The 19,733-nt window shown below is 44.9% G+C and overlaps 1 protein-coding gene across 1 annotated transcript; it reads right to left on the reverse strand.

Moving 5' to 3' along the window:
* Positions 1 to 773: 773 nt before the first annotated feature.
* Positions 774 to 18,607, reverse strand: LOC142402877 (endogenous retrovirus group V member 2 Env polyprotein-like). Its single transcript, XM_075488769.1, is given in 6 exon segments — positions 774 to 830; positions 12,906 to 13,238; positions 13,240 to 13,364; positions 16,331 to 16,337; positions 18,047 to 18,252; positions 18,586 to 18,607. Coding segments are annotated over 6 exon segments (750 nt in total).
* Positions 18,608 to 19,733: the final 1,126 nt, after the last annotated feature.

The raw sequence follows: 19,733 nt of genomic DNA on the forward strand, positions 1-19,733 counted from the left end.
GCGAGGGCAGCGGTGCTACTTAGGAAGGTATTTTCCTTTTTTTTTGGGGGGGGGTGGGTGGGTGGGTGTGAGGGAGGACTCTTTCTTTAGTAAAGCGAAGTGTTTCTCTAGCCCTGCTCGCTTTCTAGCGTGAGAGAAGTAGTACTGCCTTCCCTACCCCAAGCTGGCAGGACTTGGGGGGGTGAGCGGCAAACCTTCCTCTTAACAAAAATGGTGGCTACGCGGAAGCCGCAGGAAGGGGTGGGAAGTGCTGCCGGCTCCTGAGTGAGACGTGGGGGGGGGGCGGGCGTGCTGCCCTGCCGCGGAGTAACAGGTTTGCCGTCTGTGCGGGGCTGGCGGGCACCTGCGCTGCTCCCTGGGACTGCGGGGAGAAGAGACCGTTGAGGCCTTCACCCTGCGGGCGGTGGCGATTGCAGGTTATGTGCGGCGTGCCAAGTAACCGCGCTGTGCGGCTGCAGGTGGGCTCAGCAGCCCGCTCCTTCCTGGCTGCTGGGGCGCCTCTGCACTGCCCGCTTTCCTTCTGCTTCATCGGCTCAGCCCAGAGGCGTGTTATGAGCAGGGCGGAAAGTGGCGGTCAGCAGTCTGCCTCAGCCGTGAGATAGCGGTGTCCTTTTATTTGCCTAATATTTTCACAGTTTAGGGAACGAAACGATAAATACTTTTTTTCTTCAGAACTCTGTCTGAGATATGTATCCTTGCCGATATTTATGGGTGGAGAAATATTTGCAGAAAGGAAAAAAAAAAAGAGGCACTTGAACGTATCATTTCACAATTTATGAACAGATGTAGTGGGTTGGGAGGGACTGGCCCATCTCCTTTCTGGTGATTTCCTGAAAAAAAAGTGTGTTGAATAGTGTTAGTTGAGGAAACTTCAGTTTTGGAACACACACATTTGGTTATATCGTAGGAGCAATGTTGTAAAATTGTATTTTCTCAGACTTCCTCCTTGTGATAAATCATTCTGTAATTTTCCTGTGTTATGCTTCTTGAAAGTTTCCATTGAAGGATTATTATTTTTTTAAAGAGCTCTTAGCATTGACATAACTATTTATATGTATTCTCAATTTATGTGGCAGCTAAAAGTTAAATAATATTAGTACCAGCTCAAAGTCTCTAGTAGAAAGATATTTAGAATTAATGCAGCACTGAGAGTGAGTGGTACAGCAGCATCATTGTCCTAAACGATTAGAAATAAAGGAGAGTCACAGACATCCATAATTTGTGGAAATTTTCCACCTTGCACCCTGCACAGAATAATGCAATAAAGCAAATAAAGCAATGTCTCCTCTCTAAACATATTCTGCGTGTTTCAGGAGTTATTTTTACAGCGAGGCAACATCATTACTGTGTAGGAAACTTTGTTAGTGAAAGGGTTAAATCCCTGACAATCCCTGACTAAGACCTTACTGTGATACATAGACTTGCATTTTTTTTAGTTTCACTGGCATCCTTGTTCTCTTTTGGTCTCTTCCCCTGCAAAGATAGTTTTAGTTACCCCCTGAGCAGAGTTGATGATAGGACATTTCCTGTAACTTCTTGCCTGATAGGACTAAGCAGGCCTTGAGCAAGCTTGTTAGGCTTCCTAATTAAATCACTGATAACAGGAACTCAGGAGGTTTGTGCCAAAGATAAGCACCAAAGAACTAGTTTAAATCGACCCCCTTATGACATTCTGAGGCTGAAGGACTGATGAGCTAACTCAATGACTATATATGGACAAAGGAAGCCCAAAGTTCAACTAGTGGACAATGTGAGGAAGACTATGGAAGACCACCGGGAGGGTGAAAAGACCCTAACCCTAATTTTACTGCGCATGCTTGGACTATGTAAATGAATTCCGGGAACTCATCACCATAAAACTGCCCTTTTCAGGAAATCTGATGAATATGTATGATTTTTCTGTATATGAACTGATGTGTTGTGCTAACCTGGCGGAGCACTTGTGGCAGAGCGATCCCCAGTGCTGCCCAGCGCTGCAATAAAGAATACCTGCTTGATAGTCATCCTGACTATTGAGTTCTGATTTCGGCTTTTCATGGCAACATTAGTAACCTAGGATTCTTACAAGTGGAAAAAGACCACTAACAAAACTCCAATCAAGCTCTTCTAGGAGCAGGCACAGAAACTCAACTGAACCAATCAGATAGGGTTATATAGTATATGAAAGTATCAAGAGACTGAAACAGCAGTAAAAAAATCAGAGCAACAATCTAATTTCAAGTGCCTCTACCTTTATCCAAATTTAGCATCTTTTTGGACAGTTGACTGAACTAGCCTGAAGGAAATGGCTTGTATTTGATCCTGTACCACTCCCCCCAGCCTGTCTTCAGTAAAAATCCTGCAATTCCAGCAACAGAAATCCTGTGTATTGTGTGAAAACTTAAATGCCTTCATATTATTATTTTCATGTAATAAAATAATACATGAAAAAATGAAAGATAAAAATATTTCTAAGAATATTCAGTTCAGTGGACACAGTGTTATTATGCAAGGTAATAACACTCACAAAGTATGTTAATATTTTGCCTGTTATTGATAGTGTAACAACTTGTTGCGAAGAAGTTACACAACTGCTTACTTCCCCCATACCTCAAAAGCTGAACATGGGAATCAAGACATATATTACAGACATAAGTGACCATCTTTTACATATCAATAGCCCTGAGTGAGTCTCCATAGTGTGTAAAAAAAAAAAAAAAAACAAAAAAAAAAAAAACAAAACAAAAAAAACCACCCAAAAAACAACCCCAAACAAACAAAAAAAACCAACCCCCCCCCGATGTTGCAAATAGCAACACAATTATTAAAGACTCCTTTCTATATAATTTTTATTATTATTTTAGGATGGTTAAAACAAGCATCTAAATTAAATAATTTCTGTGAAACTCATAAAAGCCTCCAATACCATTTAATCAAAATCTGACACCTCATTTATTTATAGTATAAGCCCAAAATAAACTTCCTATTTTTCCTCAATTAAAAGGTTTTAGATGTTTCTTTATTTAAAGTATTTTATTCTTATTTTAGCAAGAACAAAACAAAATTATAACAGCTCCCTCTCAGCTATGTTGAGAATGAGTGAAGGGATAACTTCAGGAATCCTGTCATTATGTAGGCTGCATAGCCTTAATTTCAGTGACAAGATCAAGATGTTAATAGTTGTGTAAAAGCACTGAAAACACAATAAACAAAGTTAGATGAAGGACTTACTTCATCCAGTTTTGACCACAAAGGATCACTTCTCAGGCTTTTGGCTAAAATCAAGCATGGTGTAGTACAGATCACTCTATGTTCAAAAGATAAATGCCTCTGAAGTTAGTACTATACTAAAAACATCAAAGATAAGAAAAGGGCAGAAAACCCCCTTTCTTTCAAATATCAATATATATACACATGAGATCCCTGGTCTTTTATTTTTCTTATGAAAACTTCACGAGTGACCCATTATAAAATACTACTAAAGTTCGGACCACTCAGTGCAAGCGTGGGATGGAAAAATTTCTTCCATAAAACAATTATTAAAATAATCACATCCGTGTAGAAGACAGTTGTGAAGAATATGAAACTCCTAGAACACTTCATAAGTGTTCATAAGATCCTAAGTCAAATATCCAGCTTTAACACATCTTCAGTAAAAGTGTAATTCAGCATTTTAAGACTCTAAAAGAAGCAATTTCAGTCACTTCAGTCACTTGTCATAAAATTTTGCTGGGCTACCACCTCACCATAATACACACTTAAGCCAACCAAAAACCTCCTAAGCCAAGACAAGCAACATGAATGAAAATAAGCAAGCTGGATAAGCGTGTCTCCCTAGTGAGAATGCTACCAAAAAAAGTCACTGATAGTGACTTGTAGTCACTTTCTTTTGTACTGAGATGGAATTAAGCTTAGTGTTGTAAGCAGCTTCCTCTACCAAAAACCATTAACTAACGAGCAGTTACTGTTCTAGATCTCAGACAGGACAACTCGTATTCATCTATTTGCAAAAACTTTCAGTTTATATAAATGTAAAATATAAAATATACTCCAAAAAAGTCATGTAGAAAGTTATATACGTACTGAATCAAAGGATAAGGAATCCTTTTTTTTCTTTTTTTTAAAAAGAATTGAAGAGCAAATGCAGAACAAACAAGCCAAGCAGACTGATTCAAGAGTAACTCTCAGCTCCAACCTTTCAAATGTCTCCCTTGCACTGGAAATTATTACAGCTGGAAACCATTACAGCTGGAAACCACATCACAGGCCACCTCAAAACAAAGCCTCTGGGTACTACTGAAACAATAGTATAAGTAATAAATAAAACAGACTATACCAGACCTTCCCAATAAGACGACAACTCATCTAAATCAACATTATTAATAGATGCCACTTCGTTTTTACTCCAATTGCTAATTAAGACTGAACTGATGGCCATGCAGCTACACTTCTTATTCCACTCACTGCACAGAAGTATCTTCTTCTACAATGTACATGCAACTGTTCAAGTCACCATCATTAAAAGAACTAAAATCCAGCTAACACATCTTGGTATAGAAATTAATGTACCAATAGAGCCAGGCCATTTGAACAATGGGTTTCCCACAAATGCATTGCTTTATTTCTTGAATTTCTAAGACAAGAACAAACAAACATCCAATAAACTAGGAAAATTCAACCCTGCTAGAATATTTTTAACATCTCTGATATTTAAAAGGTTACACTACAAAGTCCAATAGTGCATTTGATTTCATATTACCTGATTTATCCATTACTTGGATGAGTTAAGGATTTTATCCCAAAACAGTAATGTTACATTACATATTTTCCAACAAGAAGTGCATCTGTCTTTTCCAAGTATTTATTTGGCAAGGAAACATTCTGGCTGATGGGATCAAATTTAACAAACTCCTTAACTCTCATTTCCTTGTAAAAACATGTTCCTCCGATAATGATTTAAGTATCAGCTGCTCTAAAGTCTCTGCTTCTCAGCAGGATAAACCACCAACAAACAAAGACATGTGCAAGCAAGCACATCAGACTGTCCTTCTGAACTATCTGCTCAATTCTTCTCAGCCACAGGGGAGGTGATATGTACTAGAGCCCTGGTTTCCAAATAGCCCCGGGAAGAGGACTCCTGTCAGTTTTAATCCTGTAGTAATTTACAGGAACAGAGCTAGCAGGAGGAACTGTACAACAGTGTTGTTGCCGTGAAAAGCCGAAATCAGAACTCAATAGTCGGGATGACTATTAAGCAGGTATTCTTTATTGCAGCGCTGGGCAGCACTGGGGATCGCTCCGCCACAAGTGCTCCGACAAACAAGCAAGATCGCAGAGGTTATATGTTGCAAAATATACATATTCATAAGATTAATTTATATAAACATGAGATTTCTTGGAACTCATTAATATATGTAAATGTCCCTGACGCATGCGTACTTAAGTCCTTAGGTGGTCGTTAGGGATCCTCTGGTGGTCCTTGGAGGAAGTCAGTAGTCTTCATCACTCTGACCGCTGACTGAACTTTGTCTTTACGCATGCTCAGTCCATCTTTGTCTTGCTCATACCTTCCTTGCATATCCAAAATCAGGTGGTTCTTGTGTAGTTTCTCCTTATCAGCCCTTTCCAGGGACACAGGGCCTGAAGAATTCCTTTTTATCTATCTTCATTGCAACTATCTCAGCTAACCAAGGATTTAACACAGGCAAAGCATTCTTACTCTAATGATTAGGTCAAATAAAGAAAGCTCGTTAGCAATTCTACTATCTAAGCTTCCTTACTTAAGGCCAACAATACTGGCAAGCTAGGCCAAATTATCTGCGAAAGGGAGACTAAAAGGAAACATTGAGCAACCAAGATATTTACAGCATTTCTTTTTTTGTCTTTGGGGATTTTAGCTCTTTTCAGTGTTACTAGCATGTAAATATACACAGTGTTAACCACCTAGGTTCTCTACTAGCGCATTCAAAACTGCTACCGTTTCACTATTCTCTCTCTCTCTCTCTCACTATATAATAAAACCTAATTCCCTAGAATAAAGACTCTCCTAAGAAAGATTTAAGTATTTTTATAAATGTACTAAGCCAAGGTACATGATAAATTAATACAGAACAGAAAACTGGGCCAGGATTCACAGAAGTGAAAATTCCAAGTGCCCAAGCTGGCACAGCTGAATGGGACTATTTTTCAAGTAGCAGGTGACCCAGCATTTTACAAAAACTTAGACGTCAACCAAGTACCTAGAATTAGCCTTCAAAAAGCAAAGCCCTAGAATTATGTCTTTTCTGAAATAATTGGCTTTAACATATAACAAATTACAGACAATTCAAGCCTTTTAAAAAGTAAATAATTCACACTGCAAAGTAAACAGATAATAGAAACTGCTTCTGACAGTGCCCAAAATGAAACATCAAAATATATATTTTACACCATTCGTCAAACTGCTTAAATAGTTCTTTGCTTATGTGAAGAGCAAAGTAAGTGAAACAAGTACCCATCCCCTATTAATCTTCTGCAGGCAAGATGTGGTACAATTCTGTTGTAAATTCTGTTCCCTCCTCTTAGGGAAGTCTGCTGCCTCCCTGGAGCCCGCGTGAAGGATGTCACGAGGGTACTCCCTAGTCTGGTACGGCCCTCGGACTATTACCCCCTACTGCTCTTCCATGTGGGGGGCGATGAGACTGCAACGCGAAGTCCTAGGGTGATCAAAAGAGACTTGAGGGCCTTGGGACGGCTAGTAAGAAACTCAGGAGCGCAGGTTATTTTCTCTTCTCTCCTTCCAGTGGTGGGCAGTGACACCAGAAGGAACAGAGATGCCCAATCTATTAATGCATGGCTCCGTGGCTGGTGTCATCGCCACGGATTTGGTTTTTTTGACAATGGGATGGCCTACGCCGCACCGGGTTTGCTGGCATCTGATGGGATTCATCTTTCTCAAAGGGGAAAGAGAATCTTTGCTCAGGAACTTGCAGGGCTCATTGACAGAGCTTTAAACTAGACTCGAAGGGGGAGGGGGATAATATCAGGCTTGCCCGAGAGAAGCTGAGGGGCGACGTGCCATGGTTGGAGGGAGCGGCTGACAGCAAGGACAGTCGGCGTGAGTCCTCGAGATGCGCGGGGTACGCTTGGGCACAGCCAAAGTCGAGCGGAGTTGAGCCAGGGGATACTGAGACAACGGGAGCCAAGAGGGAAACACCAGTGAAATGCCTCAAAGCACGCAAGGGGTGTTCTTCTATGAAGGAGGCACGGACGACAGCCCAGCTGAAGTGCCTCTACACCAATGCACGCAGCATGGGTAACAAGCAGGAGGAGTTGGAAGCCATTGTACATCAGGAAAACTATGATATGGTGGCCATCACGGAAACGTGGTGGGGTGACTCGCACAACTGGAGTGCGGCGATGGATGGCTATAAACTCTTCAGGAGGGATAGGCAAGGCAGGAGAGGTGGTGGGGTAGCCCTATACGTCAGGGAGAGTCTGGATAGTTTAGAGCTCGATGATGGTGATGATAGTGTGGAGTGTCTATGGGTCAGAATCAGGAGGAAGGCCAACAAGGCAGATATTGTGGTGGGAGTCTGTTACAGACCCCCCAACCAGGATGAGGAGACAGATGAACTATTCTATAAGCAGCTGGGAGAAGCCTCACGATCGCTAGCCCTTGTTCTTGTGGGGGACTTCAACCTGCCAGATGTCTGCTGGAAATACAATGCAGCAGAGAGGAACCAGTCCAGGAGGTTCCTGGAGCGTGTGGCAGATAACTTCCTGACGCAGCTGGTGAGTGAGCCAACGAGGGAAGGTGCCCCGCTGGACCTCTTGTTCACGAACAGAGAAGGACTGGTGAGTGATGTGATGGTTGGAGGCTGTCTTGGGCAGAGCGATCATGAAATGATAGAGTTTTTGATACGTGGAGAAGTGGCGAGGGGGGTCGGCAAAACTGCCACCTTAGACTTCCGGAGGGCGGACTTTGGCCTGTTTAGGAGACTGGTCGAGAGAGTCCCCTGGGAGGCAGCTCTTATGGGCAAAGGCGTCCAGGAAGGCTGGACATTCTTTAAGGAGGAAGTCCTAAAGGCACAAGAGTGGGCTGTCCCCAGGTGCTGAAAGACGAGCCGGCGGGGAAGAAGACCGGCCTGGCTGACTAGAGAGCTCTGGCTCGAACTGAGGAGAAAGAGGAGAGTCTATGACCTCTGGAAGAAGGGGCGGGCAACCCAGGAGGACTACAAAGGTGTAGCGAGGCTGTGCAGGGAGAAAACTAGAAGGGCCAAAGCTGAGCTAGAGCTCAGTCTGGCTGCTGCTATAAAAGACAACAAAAAACACTTCTTCAAATACATTAGCAGCAAAAGGAGAGGTAAGGAGAATCTCCAGCCCCTAGTAGATGGGGGAGGAAACACAGTGACCAAGGATGAGGAAAAGGCTGAGGTACTTAATGCCTTCTTTGCCTCAGTCTTTATTAGCAGGGCCGAATGTTCTATGGGTACCCAGCCCCTGGAGTTGGAAGATAGGGATGGGGACCAGACTGGAGCCCCCGTTATCCAGGGGGAAATGGTGAGTGACCTGCTGCACCACTTAGACACTCACAAGTCTATGGGGCCTGATGAGATCCACCCGAGAGTGTTGAAGGAGCTGGCAGATGTGCTCACCAAGCCCCTTTCCATCATTTACCAGCAGTCCTGGCTAACTGGGGAGGTCCCTGCTGACTGGAGATTAGCGAATGTGACACCCATCTTCAAGAAGGGCCGGAAGGAGGACCCGGGGAACTACAGGCCTGTTAGCCTGACCTTGGTGCCGGGGAAGCTGATGGAGCAGATCATCCTGAGTGCTATCACACGCCATGTAGAGAACAACCAGGGGATCAGGCCCAGCCAGCATGGGTTCAGGAAAGGCAGGTCCTGCTTGACCAACCTGATCTCCTTCTATGACAAGGTGACCCGCCTAGTGGATGAGGGAAAGGCTGTGGATGTTGTCTATCTAGACTTCAGTAAAGCCTTCGACACGGTTTCCCACAGCATTCTCCTGGAGAAACTGGCTGCTCATGGCTTGGACGGGTGTACTCTTCGCTGGGTAAAGAACTGGCTGGACGGCCGGGCCCAGAGAGTGGTGGTGAATGGAGTTTACTCCGGTTGGCGGCCGGTCACAAGCGGTGTTCCCCAGGGCTCGGTGTTGGGGCCAGTTCTGTTTAACATCTTTATCAATGATCTGGACGAAGGGATCGAGTGTACTCTCAGTAAGTTTGCAGATGACACCAAGTTGTGTGGGAGTGTTGATCTGCTGGAGGGTAGGCAGGCTCTGCAGAGGGACCTGGACAGGCTGGATCGATGGGCTGGGGTGAATTGTATGAGGTTTAACAAGGCCAAGTGCAAGGTCCTGCACTTGGGCCACAGCAACCCCATGCAACGCTACAGGCTTGGGGAAGAGTGGCTGGAAAGCTGCCTGGCAGAGAAGGACCTGGGGGTGTTGGTTGACAGCCGCCTGAATATGAGCCAGCAGTGTGCCCAGGCGGCCAAGAAGGCCAATGGCATCCTGGCCTGTATCAAAAATAGCGTGGCCAGCAGGACTAGGGAAGTGATTGTGCCCCTGTACTCGGCACTGGTGAGGCCGCACCTCGAATACTGTGTTCACTTTTGGGCCCCCCACTACAAGAGGGATATTGAGGTACTGGAGCGTGTACAGAGAAGGGCAACGAAGCTGGTGAAGGGTCTGGAGCAGAAGTCTTATGAGGAGCGGCTGAGGGAGCTGGGACTGTTTAGCCTGGAGAAAAGGAGGCTGAGGGGAGACCTCATCGCTCTCTACAACTACCTGAAAGGAGGTTGTAGAGAGGTGGGGGTCGGTCTCTTCTCCCAGGTAACAAGTGATAGGACAAGAGGAAATGGCCTCAAGTTGCGCCAGGGGAGGTTTAGACTGGATATTAGGAAATTTTTCTTCACCGAGAGGGTTATCAAGCATTGGAACAGACTGCCCAGGGAAGTGGTTGAGTCGCCATCCCTGGAGGTATTTAAAGGACGTTTGGATGAGGTACTTAGAGACATGGTGTAGTGGTGGTTTTTTGGAAGTGTTAGGTTTATGGTTGGACTCGATGATCTTAAAGGTCTTTTCCAACCTATATGGTTCTGTGATTCTGTGATTCTGTGTAAATCCTGCTTTCAGCTCCTCTGTAGCTCTGTCTAGAAAAACTCATGACTTAAACTTTAAAGTTTATTCTGGGGGAAAGAACAATGGTATCTTCTGCTGTCTCTATTCAGCATTTTACAAGACCTTTTAAACTGAAAGATTTATCTCAAGTTTCTCACCAAGATTTCCTAGTACTTCTACATTACTGAAAACAAATGTTTTATCATTTTAATCCAGAAATAAAATAATGAAGGAATTGAACTATTCTGAACAACATTAAACAGTAAAAACTACAACAGAAGTGGTGTAGTTATCTGCAACCTTATTTCTACAGAGATGTGTTTATTGCCAATATATTAATAAATAGTGGTAATCTTCTGTTTATTTTTTTCATTTAGAAGAAAATCCCTAATACAGTGATTCACAGAGACCACAACTGTTTTAGAAAAAAATTGTCTGAATTGTTTATATCTTAGAGCCTATAGTACTAGGCAATATGCTGTTGTATAAACAAAGCTCCTTCAAGAATCCTCTTAAAAAAATAGTTTTAAATTTAAGAACAAACATAACCATGAGCATGAACATACTAGAAAATGTTTATACACTAGTGATGAATGTGTTTTAATAACATACAATGAACACAATAAATGTGAAGGTACAACAGTAGTGGAAATGAAAGAGATAAAAAGGGAGAAAAAAATAGTTATAAAGTCCCCTCACTTTATGATGTTTATGATTGGCATCTTTACAAGTAAAACTCAAAAAACCACTTTGTATTACAATTAGTATATAAGCAATACAGAACAACAGTACCAGTTCTACTATTCTAAGAAAGGTGATGACTGTTTCCAGTTATAACAATTATTTGTAAACTCCTCACAATCTCTAAGACACTAGAAGGGGTACAGATTGAGTACTGGGGTTTGTGATGTTGCCGTGAAAAGCTGAAATCAGGACTCAATAGTCCTTTCATATACTATAATATACTTTCATATACTATATAACCCTATCTGATTGGTTCAGTTGAGTTTCTGTGCCTGCTCCTAGAAGAGCTTGATTGGAGTTTTGTTAGTGGTCTTTTTCCACTTGTAAGAATCCTAGGTTACTAATGTTGCCATGAAAAGCCGAAATCAGAACTCAATAGTCAGGATGACTATCAAGCAGGTATTCTTTATTGCAGCGCTGGGCAGCACTGGGGATCGCTCTGAAAAGAGCTAAAATCCCCAAAGACAAAAAGAAATGCTGTAAATATCTTGGTTGCTCAATGTTTCCTTTTAGTCTCCCTTTCGCAGATAATTTGGCCTAGCTTGCCAGTAAGCTTAGATAGCAGAATTGCTAACGAGCTTTCCTTATTTGACCTAATCATTAGAGTAAGAATGCTTTGCCTGTGTTAAATCCTTGGTTAGCTGAGATAGTTGCAATGAAGATAGATAAAAAGGAATTCTTCAGGCCCTGTGTCCCTGGAAAGGGCTGATAAGGAGAAACTACACAAGAACCACCTGATTTTGGATATGCAAGGAGGGTATGAGCAAGACAAAGATGGACTGAGCATGCGTAAAGACAAAGTTCAGTCAGCGGTCAGAGTGATGAAGACTACTGACTTCCTCCAACGACCACCAGAGGATCCCTAACGACCACCTAAGGACTTAAGTACGCATGTGTCAGGGACATTTACATATATTAATGAGTTCCAAGAAATCTCATGTTTATATAAATTAATCTTATGAATATGTATATTTTGCAACATATAACCTCTGTGATCTTGCTTGTTTGTCGGAGCACTTGTGGCGGAGCGATCCCCAGTGCTGCCCAGCGCTGCAATAAAGAATACCTGCTTAATAGTCATCCCGACTATTGAGTTCTGATTTCGGCTTTTCACGGCAACAGCTCCGCCACAAGTGCTCCGCCAGGTTAGCACAACACATCAGTTCATATACAGAAAAATCATACATATTCATCAGATTTCCTGAAAAGGGCAGTTTTATGGTGATGAGTTCCCGGAATTCATTTACATAGTCCAAGCATGCGCAGTAAAATTAGGGTTAGGGTCTTTTCACCCTCCCGGTGGTCTTCCATAGTCTTCCTCACATTGTCCACTAGTTGAACTTTGGGCTTCCTTTGTCCATATATAGTCATTGAGTTAGCTCATCAGTCCTTCAGCCTCAGAATGTCATAAGGGGGTCGATTTAAACTAGTTCTTTGGTGCTTATCTTTGGCACAAACCTCCTGAGTTCCTGTTATCAGTGATTTAATTAGGAAGCCTAACAAGCTTGCTCAAGGCCTGCTTAGTCCTATCAGGCAAGAAGTTACAGGAAATGTCCTATCATCAACTCTGCTCAGGGGGTAACTAAAACTATCTTTGCAGGGGAAGAGAGCAAAAGAGAACAAGGATGCCAGTGAAACAAAAAAATGCAAGTCTATGTATCACAGTAAGGTCTTAGGGATTGTCAGGGATTTAACCCTTTCATTTCCTCCTTTTCTTTTGAGGGCTTGTAGCTTACTTGCTACAGTCCTCAATATACAGTCTTATTATGTTTGAAACGAAGCTTATTATAAAAACTACAATAAAATCAATAAAATCACTATTAAAATAGTAAGGCTCTTTTAACTACGACTAGTAAAATATTTCAAATCCTTTTAGGCCTAAAAGGGTATTATCCTTAATTATTTTATGTTTGCAAAATTCATAATATTTCATCCTTTTCAAGGGTCTGAATAAAATACCTTCCTGTTTATACCTAATGCCTAATCTTGTTTCTTTTTCAATCACTGTACGTCTCTGCTGAATTCCAGTAACACCAAAGAAAACACTTAAGAAATACACAAACAAATATTCCTAAAATCGCCAAAGTAAACAATCCAATTAATAATTGTTTCAACCATCCCAAGTTGGGAAGCCAAGAAGTCAATTTATCCCATAAATCTTGAAGCCCCAATGAAGTATCATCCGAAGAAACTTCCTGGAATATTCGTGCTTTCTCCCAGAGTGCCTTTAGATCTGCTTCTATCTGTTTGTCTTTATTGATATATGCACAGCAACTGGTATTAATGATCATACATACACCTCCTTCTTTGGCAGTCAATAAATCTAATGCCATTCGATTTTGCAACGCAACCTTACTGAGGGAAGATACTTCCGTCTGTAAATTTTTTAATAGTATTTATGGTTAGATTTTCCATCTGCTTTAGAACTGCGGAAATATTTACTATGGCCTTTTCCAGCTCACTTTGTCCTAGCCATAATAAGAACCATCTAACAAAGCTATGAAAAGCAGCGAAGCCTCCGAGGCGAGCAGCTCTGGGACACAGGACCGCGTCGGGGGACCGCTGCTGGATCGGCTAAACCGCGGCAAAACCTCGCAGGGAAGGAAGGAGGGGGGGGGGGGCACGGAGAAAGAAGGCTACCGCAGCCACGCCCCGGCCCCTTGAGCAGAAAGGAGGGAGCTCCTGACGAGGGCCCGGCTCTGACTCAGCGTGGGCGGGAACAAGAGTGACGACGGAAATTCCCTTTCCGTACAAGAGCAGCCCCCAGGGAGCATGAAGGACCAGGACGGGCAAACAGGGTGTGGCGCGTCAGTTCGCGCAGGCAGGGCGTGTAGGGAAGGCGAAGGCACCTACTAGATCAAGAGGAACTGTGAAAAGTGAGTTCATTTGGTAGTCCCCATCCCTTCAGAAGAAACTCAGCTATGGTCTTCACTTGTCAGAAAGCGATGCCCCCTGTGCTTGCCAGAGTGGATGTGGCTACCCAGATGGAGCTCCCATGAAAACATGTGGCCACCCAGGTCTCAGGCTGCAGGGAGTGCCTGGGCCTCTCCCTGTTCACACATGGCAGCTGTGTGGACAGCTGTGTGGGGTGTGACCAGGTGGATGATTTGCTCTGCATGGTGGCAGAGCTATGGGAGGAGGTAGAAAGGTTAAGGAGCATCAGAGAGGCTGAGAAAGAGATAGACTGGTGGTGCCATGCTCTGCCCCGCTTGAGACAGGAACAGGAGCAGCAGCAGCCACCAGTAAGAACCCACGATCAAGGGGATTCTCTATCCCCCCCACCAGGCTGAAGGCAGCAGCTCAAAGGAGGAGAGTGAATGGAGGCAAGTCCACGCTCATGGTGGCAGGCGAAGGCCCTCCCTGCCCGCCTTGCCTCCCCAGGTAGGTGCCTCTGTACAACAGGTATGAGGCCCTGGAGGTGGAAGGCCAGTCAATGGAGGATGGGGATGACAGTCCATCTACGCCAGAGGTGTTGCCCAGGTCAGAAGAATGTACCTCTCGTATTAACACCACCTCCACAAGGAAGAGAAGATGGGTTATAGTTGTGGGTGACTCCCTTCTGAAGGGAACCGAGGGTCCGATGGCATATCGGATGGACACATGGCATATGGGACGGACCCTCCTCTTAGGGAAGTCTGCTGCCTCCCTGGGGCCCGGGTGAAGGATGTCACGAGGATACTCCCTAGCCTGGTATGGCCCTCGGACTATTACCCCCTACTGCTCTTCCATGTGGGGGGCGATGAAGCTGCAACATGAAGTCCTAGGGCGATCAAAAGAGACTTCAGGGCCTTGGGACGGCTAGTAAGGGACTCTGGAGCACAGGTTATTTTCTCCTCTCTCCTTCCAGTTGTGGGCAGTGACACTGGAAGGAACAGAGACACCCAATCTATTAATGCATGGCTCCATGGCTGGTGTCATCGCCACGGATTTGGTTTTTTTGACAACAGGATGGCCTACACAGCACCGGGTTTGCTGGCGTCTGATGGGATTCATCTTTCTCAAAGGGGAAAGAGAATCTTTGCTCAGGAACTTGCAGGGCTCATTGACAGAGCTTTAAACTAGTCTCGAAGGGGGAGGGGGATAATATCAGGCTTGCCCGAGGGAAGCTGAGGGACGATGTGCCACGGTTAGAGGGAGCGGGTGCCAGTGAGGGCACTCAGCCTGTGTCTCTGAGATGTGCAGGGTACACTGGGGCACAGTTGCAGTTGTACAGAGTTGAGCTAGGGGATACTGAGGTAATAGGAGCCAACAGGGAAACACCAGTGAAACACCTCAAAGCACACAAGGGGTGTTCTTCTATGAAGGAAACGTGGACGACAGCCCAGCTGAAGTGCCTCTACACCAATGCATGCAGCATGGGCAACAAGCAGGAGGAGTTGGAAGCCATTGTACATCAGGAAAACTATGATATGGTTGCCATCACGTAAACATGGTGGGATGACTCGCGCAACTGGAGTGTGGCGATGGATGGCTATAAACTCTTCAGGAGGGATAGGCGAGGCAGGAGAGGTGTAGTAGCCCTATGTGTTAGGGAGTGTCTGGGTAGTTTAGAGCTGGATGATGGTGACGATAGGGTGGAGTGTCTATGGGTAAGAATCAGGGGGAAGGCCAACAAGGCAGATCTTGTGGTGGGAGTCTGTTACAGACCACCCAACCAGGATGAGGAGACAGATGAACTATTCTATAAGCAGCTGGGAGAAGCCTCACGATCGCTAGCCCTTGTTCTTGTGGGGGACTTCAACCTGCCGGATGTCTGCTGGAAATACAATGCAGCAGAGAGGAAACAGTCTAGGAGGTTCCTGGAGTGTGTGGCAGATAACTTCCTGACGCAGCTGGTGAGGGAGCCAACTAGGGAAGGTGCCCCGCTGGACCTCTTGTTCACGAACAGAGAAGGACTTGTGAGCCATGTGATGGTTGGAGGCCGTCTTGGGCAGAGTGATCACGAAATGATAGAGTTTTTGATACGTGGAGAAGCGGCGAGGGGGGTCAGCAGAACTGCCACCTTAGACTTCCGGAGGGCAGACTGTGGCCTGTTTAGGAGACTGGTCGAGAGAGTCCCCTGGGAGGCAGCCCTAAAGGGCAAAGGAGTCCAGGAAGGCTGGACATTTTTTAAGGAGGAAGTCCTAAAGGCACAAGAGCAGGGCTGTCCCCAGGTGCTGAAAGACGAGCCGGCGGGGAAGAAGACCGGCCTGGCTGAATAGAGAGCTCTGGCTCGAACTCAGGAAAAAGAGGAGAGTCTACAACCTCTGGAAGAAGGGGCGGGCAACTCAGGAGGACTACAAAGGTGTAGCAAGGCTGTGCAGGGAGTAAATTAGAAGGACCAAAGCTGAGCTAGAGCTCAATCTGGCTGCTGCTGTAAAAGACAACAAAAAACACTTCTTCAAATACATTAGCAGCAAAAGGAGAGCTAAGGAGAATCTCCAGCCCCTAGTAGATGGGGGAGGGAACACAGTGACCAAGGATGAGGAAAAGGCTGAGGTACTTAATGCCTTCTTTGCCTCAGTCTTTAATAGCAGGGCCAATTGTTCTCTGGGTACCCAGCCCCTGGAGTTGGAAGATAGGGACGGGGACCAGAATGGAGCCCCCATAATCCAGGGGGAAATGGTGAGTGACCTGCTGCACCACTTAGACACTCACAAGTCTATGGGGCCTGATGAGATCCACCCGAGAGTGTTGAAGGAGCTGGCAGATGTGCTCACCAAGCCCCTTTCCATCATTTACCAGCAGTCCTGGCTAAATGGGGAGGTCCCAGTGGACTGGAGATTAGCTAATGTGACACCCATCTTCAAGAAGGGCCGGAAGGAGGACCCGGGGAACTACAGGCCTGTCAGCCTGACCTCAGTACCGGGAAAGCTGATGGAGCAGATCATCCTGAGTGCCATCACACGGCATGTAGAGAATAACCAAGGGATCAAGCCCAGCTAGCATGGGTTCAGGAAAGGCAGGTCCTGCTTGACCAACCTGATCTCCTTCTACGACAAGGTGACCTGCCTAGTGGATGAGGGGAAGTCTGTGGATGTTGTCTACCTAGACTTCAGTAAAGCCTTTGACACGGTTTCCCACAGCATTCTCCTGGAGAAACTGGCTGCTCATGGCTTGGATGGGTGTACTCTTTGCTGGGTAAAGAACTGGCTGGATGGCTGGGCCCAAAGAGTGGTGGTGAATGGAGTTTACTCCAGTTGGTGGCCGGTCACAAGCGGTGTTCCCCAGGGCTCTGTGTTGGGGCCAGTTCTGTTTAATATCTTTATCAATGATCTGGACAAAGGGATCGAGTGCACCCTCAGTAAGCTTGCAGATGACACCAAGTTGTGTGGGAGTGTTGATCTGCTTGAGGATAGGAAGGCTCTGCAGAGGGACCTGGACAGGCTGGATCGATGGGCCGAGGTCAATTGTATGAGGTTCAACAAGGCCAAGTGCAAGGTCCTGCACTTGGGCTACAACAACCCCATGCAACGCTACAGGCTTGGGGAAGAGTGGCTGGAAAGCTGCCTGGCAGAGAAGGACCTGGGGGTGTTGGTTGACAGCCAGCTGAATATGAGCCAGCAGTGTGCCCAGGTGGCCAAGAAAGCCAATGGCATCCTGGCTTGTATCAAAAATAGTGTGGCCAGCAGGACTAGGGAAGTGATCATGCCCCTGTACTCGGCACTGGTGAGGCCGCACCTCGAATACTGTGTTCACTTTTGGGCCCCTCACTACAAGAGAGACATTGAGGTGCTGGAGTGTGTCCAGAGAAGGGCAACGAAGCTGGTGAAGGGTCTAGAGCAGAAGTCTTATGAGGAACGGCTGAGGGAACTGGGGTTGTTTAGCCTGGAGAAAAGGAGGCTGAGGGGAGACCTTATTGCTCTCTACAACTACCTGAAAGGAGGCTGTAGAGAGGTGGGGGTCGGTCTCTTCTCCCAGGTAACAAGTGCAAGGACGAGAGGAAACAGCCTCAAGTTGCCCCAGGGGAGGTTTAGCCTGGATATTAGGAAATTTTACTTCACTGAAAGGGTGGTCAAGCATTGGAACAGGCTGCCCAGGGAAGTGGTTGAGTCACCATCCCTGGAGGTATTTAAAATACGTTTGGATGAGGTGCTTAGGGAGATGGTGTAGTGGTGGTCTTGGTAGTGTTAGGTTTATGGTTGGACTTGATGATCTCAAAGGTCTTTTCCAACCTATACAATTCTGTGATTCTGTGAAATTTTGTTCCCCTAATTACAAGTGGGTTGTCTTCTTACTTAGCCCATTTCCAGGACGTTCTCAAAATACCTCTAGGTATTTGGGACTGATTATATATTCGATCCTGACTGACTAAATGACCTATGGTACACATTCCCTTCCATCCTGCAGGGAGTTGCTTTCTGCTGATACCATCACCACACAGCCACCAATACCCGTCAGGTAGTTTGCAGGGTCCGTCAGTGGCTGTGAGATTAGCTCCATAAAATGATCGTTTGCTTACCCATCCAACCAATGTATTTCTACTGGCATCCCACTTTGTAGGGCTATAGTTTTTGTGTTCAGTCCCGTCAAATTCCAGGTTCCTACTTCTACCGCAGTCTTGTTGATCCAATAATCATTCCACCCGTTCCTACAAGAACAGTTATGATATTTGTTGTTGGGGGGGTGGCACAGACAATTATTGGATCTTGCCTTCCATAGGCAAGTATTATTGCTCACTAGAATCTGGGTGTTATTTTTTTAGTATCTGTAGGTCGAATCTTAGTCCGATCTCATAGCTTGCATTATCATAACTACAATATCCTCCATGTTGGTCCATCGCGGTTCAGAAGCTTTCTTTACTCAGGAGTAATGGATCCAAGCTGTCTGCTCTTTAATCTTGATTGCAGTGAAAGTGGTTAGCAACACCTGATAAGGTCCATTCCACTTCTCCTCCAATGGGTCACCTGAAAAATTCTTAACATAAACCCAATCTCCAGGGCTAAATGGGTGGATCGGGTGATCTAACCCTTTTGCTCTGGTTCCCAAAACAGTCTTATTAATCTTTTCCAATTGTTTTCCTAAGGATATAACATAATTTTGTAAATAATTATTTCCCAGCTGATTCAAATCTTTCCCTTGATATTTGGCCTGATATGGCCTCCCATATAATATCTCAAAAGGGCTCAGATTTTCTTTGGCCCTAGGTTTTACACGTATCCGAAGTAGTGCAACAGGTAGTGCTTGATACCAATATAGGTTTGCTTCTACTTGCCCACTGGCTTGTGGTCTGTAGGGTGTGTGTAATTGCCAATCGATTCCTAATAGTTTGCTGACCTGTTGCACTACTTCTGCACAAAAGTGTGTACCCCTATCTGATGAAATGACCGTAGGTACCCCGAATCGAGGTATTATTTCATTTAATAATACCTTAGTTACTCCTCTTGCTTTGTTTGCCCTACAAGGGAACGCCTCTGGCCATCTGGAAAAGGTGTCTGTAAGTACCAATAAGTATCTGTACCCCCCTTTTCTTGGAAGTTCAGAGAAATCAATTTGCCAGTGGTCCCCTGGTACATTTCCTCTCCCAATACTTCCTAATTGTGCCCGGTTACCTGTATTGGGATTATTTTTCAAACATATTTCACATTGCTGAGTCACCTGTTGAACTGTAGTATACAAATTTCTCCCTATTAATTTTTGATTTAAAAATTTATACATGGAATATGCCCCCCAATGTGTCTTATTGTGTTCTTCTTTAACGACTCCCCATACCTGTTTGGCAGGAATTATAATTCTGCCATCACTCAAGTGGGCCCATCCTTTGGAGGGAACCTGCCTTCCCATTTCTTCTATTAATTCTTTATCAGCCCTAGAATATTCAACATTTTCTTGGTCACCTAGACTCCTACTTCTATTATCCGGAATTAACGTTAAAATCTTTTGCATTCTCTCCGCTGCCTGTTTAG

The sequence above is a fragment of the Mycteria americana genome (genome assembly GCF_035582795.1).
Source record: "Mycteria americana isolate JAX WOST 10 ecotype Jacksonville Zoo and Gardens chromosome Z unlocalized genomic scaffold, USCA_MyAme_1.0 Scaffold_18, whole genome shotgun sequence".
In the NCBI taxonomy this organism is placed as follows: Eukaryota; Metazoa; Chordata; class Aves; order Ciconiiformes; family Ciconiidae; genus Mycteria; species Mycteria americana.